Below are 8,719 nucleotides of genomic sequence, written 5' to 3' on the forward strand. Positions count from 1 at the left end.
AGTTTTTCGGTAATATTGCAAATGCAACTAAAACTTTCCAGATTCATTTAAAGCCGTTTGACCTTGAAAATTTGAAACTTCCCCAGCGCCATGCCAGCTGCGTTTCTTTTCTTTATAGTCAGTCAATGAATATATTTCACCTATTCTCAATGTCACGAGCCGCCACTGTGTTTTACAGTTTTGACTACCGCTGGTTCACAGTTGCGATATAAGATGCTCCTATGGTTATGTTCAAATTTTAGAACACCTTGTACATTTTTAATGTAGGTATTTGAGAGATTGCTTGATTACTTAAAAGACACATTGGTTGTTTGTATTTTATTAGAAAATTATAAATATTCAATGCCTATTTTACAAAATAATAATTTAAAATAAATAATTTAAATATTGTCTTAACATACTAGGTAAGTCTTTTCATATAAAAATTCATCAGACAAATTATTTGCTGAAAATAATTTGTTGATATCCTTAACGAGATAACATTAACTTAGATTATTTGGATAGGTAGGTATATAATTTCGAAGTATGTTAACAGTCTATTATCAGCGCATACTGCAAAATTATATTCAACACTAACAATTTCCCCGCCAGTCACCAAGTCTTTTAATTAAAGTCTTTTTCACTATTTTGTGTTTAATATTATTCTTCCCTGTCACTGGGGACATTTCCTGGGAGCTTTTTTTCATCAGGAAAGTTGTAAATTGGTTTAAATCCTCCTTCTAATTGAGGTTTAAAATTTTCAATATCAAATTCTCCTGTAGTCGCATATGATACTGTTGTAAACTCTGTTACCTCAGTCGTAGTTTTATTCTTATTCCTAACAACTGACCAACCTTGATTTATCGAATGGTCTATATTTATGCTAGCTTGAAAAGGAGCTTCAAAATCAAGTTTAGTGTGATTTGGAGTGTCGATATTATTTTTATGGTTGGAATTTTGATGATGTTCATCCATTCGTTTATTTAATTCATCTGGAATGTTTTCTTTTGCTATATTGGTTTGATGATGAGTATGCATGACGGCACTCACTGTAAATTCACTGTTTGAGTGACTCGTATCGGCATTTTCAACTGTTCCGGGTCGTATTTCTGGAATAACTGGACTCCCATAGTTAGGCATTGAATATTTGTCAGCATTTAAGTTGGGTTCGGTGGGTGTGTACGCTACGGCGATAGGCTTTTCAGTGAATGTTTTAAGAGTTACTGATATTTGATTTAAATTTTGTTTTTGAGAATTTACAATTCTAGATTCAATGTTTTCTCCAATTGTGTTCCATTGATTGTTAGACAAATAAGTTGGTTCTTCGACAAATTTATTGCCCGCGCTGTCATCTAGACCATTACCTGTATTTGAGGGTGTTTCTGGAACGGGAGGGTGAATTACTGCTGGATCTGGACGTTCTAATGGATACGGAAAATCAGATTTTACTGGAAAAGATGACGGTCTAGGATGTGGTTTCAATATTGGAGCATCATTACGATCTTTCTTATCGAATAGTGGATTTTGGTCATACGTAAAATCTGTATTTATCTTTGACGGTGGTAGAGGCAGTTCAGCTCTGGTTCCAATCACTACGCTTTCTGTCTTAGTATTGTCTATTACATCTAATTTTATTGGAGGGGTATTTACTGGATATACTTTATATATCGTCTTTTCTGTATTATCATTGAAACTGCTCTCGGCTGGGATATTTACGACTTGAGATTCTTCTAATGAAGACTCGGTTCCGATCTTTTCAACTTTTTCCGTATTTTTGGCCTGTATCATTTGTAACGTTTCAACCTCAGCCATATCGTCGCTGTTTCTTCTGTTGGCAATTTTAATTTGGGGAGGGGTTTGATAAAATCCGAAGTGATCTGTCTGTTGCGATGGTTTTCGTGGTCCTTCATTAATAATCCTATCTTGTGCAATTTTTGTTTCATCCAATGATTGCCTAGGTGGAATAACAGAAGGAACACCTTTCCTTAAGTTTTGGATATTCTTATGAACAGGAAATGGTGGCGGTGGTGGATGTAACTTTTCAAAGAATGCAATGGGTCTGTTTGATGGCCTCTCTAATAATGGTTGTCTAGCTAATTTATTACTTAAGTAGTGCCCTGGGGAAATATGTTTATTCATATTTGGCCTAAATTGTGGTAATATATTCGGTAAATTATCGATCCTTTTATAAGCCATTTCAGATATAGGACGAGGGGGGCGATTATATTCTGGTTTACCAGTATGAAAATGTCCTGGTCTAGGATCCCAGGGCGGTCTTATTGGTCTTTGATCTCTTCTTAATGGGGGTATTACCTCTTTTTCTTTTGGAGGAGTTAAATCGCTAGGTAACTGGTGATACATTGGCTTTGAATTTAGTGGAAGGATGTCGCGACTCGGAAAAGGAGCTTGTAAGGGATGAGGTTGAGCTGGAGGGGGTATTAGATCTGGAAATTCAGGTTGTTTTTCATCAGGAAATACAATTTTGGAACCTGCATCCTTTGGAAAATCTATAGGGTTATTACTTAACTCCAATTTTTCATCTACAACTTGACCTGGAATTTGTTTGACTCCACCTACGGGTACGCCAATAGCCAACGACGCTTCAGAATTCTTCAGTGGCTGAATGGTCACTGCACTGCCAACTACTTCTGGATAATTTTGTCCTAACGGTATTAGCGATTGGGCTACTTGCGGATCTGTTTCAATAACGTGATTTGGAGAGCCGCCATTACTATACATCGCTTGTTGTCCGTATAAGGGTCTAAAGGGATTACTATCATATGGGCTTTCCTGTACTGAGGATTCAAGATATTGACCATTATCGACATTTTGGTGGTTACCAACTACAAATGACACTGTATCTTGATCAGGGGCAATGTGGATATTACTTGTACTAGGTGGTTGTCCTGCTTGATGTGTTACCAACGTAATCGGTTCATTCATGGGAGTTTCAAATGGTTTTGGCAGTACCTTTTCGCTATTTAATTTCTCACGTAAATTTTGCGTGGCGACAATAATTGGATCGTGGTTTATTGGTTCACGATTAGCATTGGTTACGTGATTTTCACCTAAAGGTAATGATGTAACCCTAACTGTTATGGTTGGGGTAGTGAATGTGGTTTTTATAGTGGATGTCATAGGTTTCATACTCGTGGTGGAAGCTACGGTGGTTGTACTTGCTGTAGTTAAGATTGCTTCTTCCTTTTCCTGATAATCGTATTCGTCATAACCAGTTATAACATATTTTGCAGTTGTTGTTTCTTTTAGTTCATTTTTGATGTTATTGTTATTCTCAGAATGTTTTACCGTTTTATCACTCTCTATTTTTACTACGTTTAGAGGCTCTATTTTTAAATCATCGTCAACGTTTTTTATTGGTCTATTTTCTACTGCTATGTTGTCATCATATTTTCCAGTTCCATAATCTTCATAATCATAATTTGTATCGATTCCCATACTACTACCTGAAAGAACATTTGGACCCCCATGTGAATTTTGATAATAATTATAACTATCAGTTGCTACAGGTGTTGTCTTAGATGATGTTTCAATATTTATATATTCTTTTGAGTTGTTTTTATCGGTAATATAAACATCATGGTCAATTTTTGGAGTCGCTGTTTTTACTGCAGTGGGAATTGTTTCCTCGTAATCTCCAAAAAGTTGTTCAAAAAGGCTTAAAGGTCTTTTTGTCGTAAAAGAAGGTTTAGAAGCTAGATAGTTATTATTAACAGCTTCAGTTGTTATATAAATATTTCCTGGTTCTGTTTGCTTTGCTGTGGAAGAAGGCACCTCATAATCAAACTCTTCATTGAAACTTGGATGAGACATTTCAGAATGCATCAAATTTATAGGTTTAGGGGTAAGGTAAATAGAAGGGTACCTTTTGGTTACAGGTACAGTTGTTGCCATAGTTGTTGTCATAACAGGTGTTGTAATAATCTTTGTTGGATTAAAATATCTGTTTGTTGAATCATAAGCAGGACTATCTGTTGACATTTTTGTTGTTTTGACATTATAATCCTTATGATTGTGGAATTTGTTGACACTGCCTTGGACCTTTGTACTAGAATAAGAATTTGAAATTAACGGATACACATATTTGTCTGGATTGTATTTCACTGGGAGGTTTAAAAAGTCGTGAAAATTTGGTGTTAACTGATTTACGTCGTTAGGTTTATGACCATTTATATTGCCATCTTTTCTGTCGATATTACTTTTATCATAAATATTGTCGTTGGGTTCATCGTCCACATATTCATATAAATCAGACTCTAATGTTGGAGATTTATGACTAAAATCGATTCTACCAGTCAACGGGTCCTTTTCTACATAAAATGGCTTTCCATGATTAAATATGTTTTCTGGTAAATTATAACCTGGCAGTACTAATGCAGATGGATCTGGAATTTCTTCAGAATTTGTTTTGTCTTTCGTGACATCTTCGATCTAAAAAACAAAGGGAAGGTATTAATTAAATATCGTTCGTTTTCGCGTTCTTTAAAACGCATTGGCGGTATTATACAGAAAAAATATACAAAAATTTCTATTACGCATCAATACAAATTAATTAATAATATAAATTATCTTCAACTGCTGTGGAAAGTTCTCTAATATAAATTATAAATCGTCATTGGTCTTAATGATCCGCTATGAAAGTAATAGCATAACTACATAGATGATTATGTACTTATCCACTAATTAATTTTCATCAACAGTACATTCAAAGAGGCAGCTGAAATTGATCCTAAAATGTTTTAACAATTTTCGTGATTCATTGATATACTGAAAAGATTTGGGTCTCTATTATGATATGTACAGAGTGTCTGAAACTCGATAGTATGGGCCTACTGTGAGGATATAAAAAATTTAAATAAAATTTGAGACAAGTGGTGTTAAATGGGATGACATGAGGTAAGCTCCATTTTCAATAGAAAGTATTATCTTTGGGATATGACAGGAACGAATAATGACGTCATCAATAATAGTTTTTCTAGAAACATACCCAAACTTTTTTCCTATTAAAACGCCCTCTTTTTTTCTAATACACTTTTACTAGAGACATTTTTCTGTATTACTTCCCGTTTAAAAGTTATAAGCAATATCGTCCTAAAGAGTATCAAAAGAAATACCACCTAAAAATCACATTAGCAGTGGAAGGATCAAATAGTCGTTGGAAAATATTTGAATGTTCGTTGTTTAAAGTGCAGAAATGTCATTAAGAATAAATAAAAGGATTAAACTCGATAATTCTTTAATACAGTTAAAACAAAAGGTGATGATAACAACAATTAAACTTAAAAAATGAGGCAAACGCTTTCATATTACATACGTATTACAATATCTATATGACCTCCTCTCATTTCAATCTTCGCCTGACTTATTTGTGGGCTGCGTTTATTAACATTTCGACGTTTAGATCATTACAAGCGTTTGTGATTTTTTCTTTCAAATGATTACTATCTCGCGAAGGTGTTTTGTAAATCTTAAACCTCCCATAAGAAAATCGAGGGGTGTTAGATCTGGTGACTTTCCGGGCCACTGAATAGGTCCAATAAGCCTAATCCATTTTTCTGGGAAAGTGTTATTTAACTATTGCTGTACAATCCTGGCCTTGTGGGGGAGCCCCGTCGTGCTGAAACCATAGTTTTCTCCTTAGGGGTCATTCATAAATTACGTCACACGTAAATGGGGAGGGAGGGTATCACCGAAATGTGACAATGTGACAAAGGGCAGGGGGGGATCAAAAGTTTTGTGACGTCACATGTTAAAATTTAAAATACTAAAACGCGAAATTTAGATGTGAATAAAAAACTATAAAAATCTACGAACTTGATCTATATTTATTAATAATTTAGCATTCTCGCCATCTGAAATATTGGACATTATGTTGATTTTATTAGATTATTTAATAAAAAAAAGTAAAAAATGAAAATAGCTGTTTTCTCTCGATTATTTTTAAATACATGCCTAAATTTAAAAAATGTGTGACGTCACATCAGGAGGGGGGGATTATAAAAATGTGACAACCTGTGACAAGGACGGGGGGAGGAGTTCAAAAGTCTTAAAATTCGTGTGACGTAATTTATGGATGGCCCCTTAGTTGCAAAGGCACATTCTTCTTGTAGGAAATTTAGGTAACTCACGCTGTTCAATGTATGTTTTATAAAAATAAGAGCCAATTAAATGCCTACCGATGATGCCACACCATACATTTACTCCAATATGGACCAGGTTTTGGACTGGATTTACAATGTGGGGATTTTCAATGGACCAGTAGTGTTCGTTGAGTCTGTTTGGCAAACCATTACTGACAAACCGACTTTTGTCCGTCCAACGAACGTGTCGAAAAAGGTTCTGATCAACAGTTTCTACATTTACAACAATTTGAGCTATAAAATTAAGTCTGTTTTCAATGTGACGCTCAGGCAAATACTCCAAATTGTGAATTTTGAAGCCATGATGATACCCAATGGTCTTTAAAATTTATTGAACGGCTGATTTATCCAACTTCAATTCTGGGCTAGTCGTGGATTTTGTTCGAATTACTGTAACAGTCTAGCTGTATTAACATTGTTTCTTATCCTTCGGTCAATTATTTGATTTTTCCGAACTGAAAATGCATCTTCATTTCGTCGCAAGGTCGCTTCCAATCTTGTAAAGGTTAGGTCCTACGATCAGGAATGAGGCGCTCCGGATACCTTTCTCGATATAACTCTATAGCTCTTCTTGAATTTTTTTGTGACTCGCCGTAAATTAGCAACATATCAACTTTTTCTGAATTAGAAAACATTTTGCAAGCACAAAAGTTATACGTTTGACGTTCGTATTGAGTAATGATGACAAGTATTTTGTGACATTTATGCATTTTTAAACAACGAACGTTCAATTATTTTCCAACGATTACTTGATCCTTTCACCGCTAATGTTAATTTTATGTGGTATTTGTTTAGTCTTTTTAGGACGATATTGCTTATAACTTTTAAACGGGAAGTAATACAGAAAAATTTTTCTAATAATAACAGGAAAATAAATTGGGTATGTTTCTGGAAAAAATATAATTGATGACGACATTAGTCGTTTCTGTCAAATCCCAAAGATAATACATACTTTCGATTGAAAATGGAGCTTACCTCATCCCATTTAACACCACGTGTCCCGAGATTGAGACAATCTGTACAAGAAATAATGAAATATTAAAACATGTTGAATTTTAGAAATGTTGATTATAATGCAGGAAGATTCCCGTTATTTTAAGAAAACTAAATAATACGTTGAAATCGTCTAGCAGGAAATAAATCAGTAATGCGAGTATAAAAATCAGCGTTATTAATCTCAATAATGGTTAATTTTTTCTTCATCCACTATAAGTTAAATATCAAATGGAATAGAATAATACAACGGTAGATCTATCTTTATAATACTGTAGGTATTGAGGTAACTTTTAAGCTGTTAAGAAATTTAATTGCACTTTAGAACAAAAACTCTGGACATCCTGCTCCTTGATATAATTGGAAAATGTTATTACCGGAGTGAAGCCTAAGCATCCATCTGCCTATGCTGTCAGAAAAACAAATACAAAAAACGAATAATAGCTCTGTTCCTAGTGCATTAGAAAAGGTTTCGAACATGCCTCTAACTGTTGGAAACTGTTTTGGACTGCTCCAGGAACCAAGCTAATATATCTGGGTAGAGTTTAATTTATAAGTGCAAATAGGTAACAGTGATGCGTGAATTTTTTATGTGGATATAAACTGATGTATCAGAACAAAGACCGATTATTTTTATGTAAATAAATTAACTGAAAAAGAAATCAAAATAGCGACTGTAAAGTACAGTACGTTTCTTATGGAATTGGCTACTTTTTCCACTCTAGAAACATAAATTTTAACAAATAATCCTTTGCGCCAAAAGGATCTATTAGTTGACTAAATTTAGTTTATCCATAACCAAAAATATCATACACCGAGAAGGTAGACAATTCTTTTAGAAATCGCTCCCCTTTCGTTCTCAAGAATTTGAGAAATGTGACAGGCTTTATTAGCTTTTTTGCCGCATTTAACTCTAAGTCAATGTTAAGTTTGCTACAAATAAATAATAGACAATACCATGGCATCTTACGATTATCATCAAAAGCATTTAGTTGGCTGTGGAAATTTCGAATGTTATTAATTTTATCAGATGATCAAATGATAAATTTGAAGTAAGTAGGTACTTATTTATAATGTTTATGTTATTATAGTTTACTTGGCATTTTTGTTATTTACTTACATCTCTGTCTTGAAGTTCTTCACTATCACTAAGATCGTACTCGTAGTAGGTATCTGTAACATTCAGTGTAGAATTGCTCTTGTTGTCCAGGTGTCCTCCCATAAGAGCTGCACTATAGGCTTCATTTATACTATATAATAATAATACGTTCGGTGTGGAGATCAGAATTTTTAGTAAAGTTGTTAATACGTATCTCAGTTCCATGTTGTGTCTGCAACAGAAATAATATATATCAAGTCCTGATGATGAAATAATATTGTTATAAAAACTGTACGAATCTGATTTATTATTGTCAAATTAAGATTTTTTCGCGTTACATTTTACAAAGTCATGTTCTTACTTTACAATTATGGATTTATTGACCAATTAATGTCTCAATAATAATATGTACCTACTTAATATTGAAACGCGAATTTTAAAATAAATTATTTCATAAAAATCATTGTCGAATTTATGATGTTATCAGTCT

The 8,719-nt window shown here is 33.8% G+C and overlaps 1 protein-coding gene across 1 annotated transcript; it reads right to left on the minus strand.

The window, feature by feature from the left end:
- Positions 1–413: 413 nt before the first annotated feature.
- On the minus strand, positions 414–8,454 carry LOC108908169. Its single transcript, XM_018712103.2, has 2 exons — positions 8,251–8,454; positions 414–4,428 (listed from the first exon to the last, which is right to left on the minus strand). Exons 1-2 carry the CDS (start codon positions 8,452–8,454, stop codon positions 640–642), a joined length of 3,993 nt encoding a protein of 1,330 aa, XP_018567619.1. The 3' UTR covers positions 414–639.
- Positions 8,455–8,719: the final 265 nt, after the last annotated feature.

The sequence above is a fragment of the Anoplophora glabripennis genome, unplaced genomic scaffold (genome assembly GCF_000390285.2).
Source record: "Anoplophora glabripennis isolate ALB-LARVAE unplaced genomic scaffold, Agla_2.0 scaffold369, whole genome shotgun sequence".
NCBI classification, from domain to species: domain Eukaryota; kingdom Metazoa; phylum Arthropoda; class Insecta; order Coleoptera; family Cerambycidae; genus Anoplophora; species Anoplophora glabripennis.

What these genes read in the sequence shown, in the direction of transcription:
- LOC108908169 (XM_018712103.2), bottom strand. Translation starts at nt 8,454, where the DNA reads ATGGAACTGAGATACGTATTAACAACTTTACTAAAAATTCTGATCTCC. An exon ending in AAGAACTTCAAGACAGAGAT is followed by an intron (nt 4,429 to 8,250) that starts GTAAGTAAATAA and finishes TTTGTTTTTTAG; the next exon opens with ATCGAAGATGTCACGAAAGA.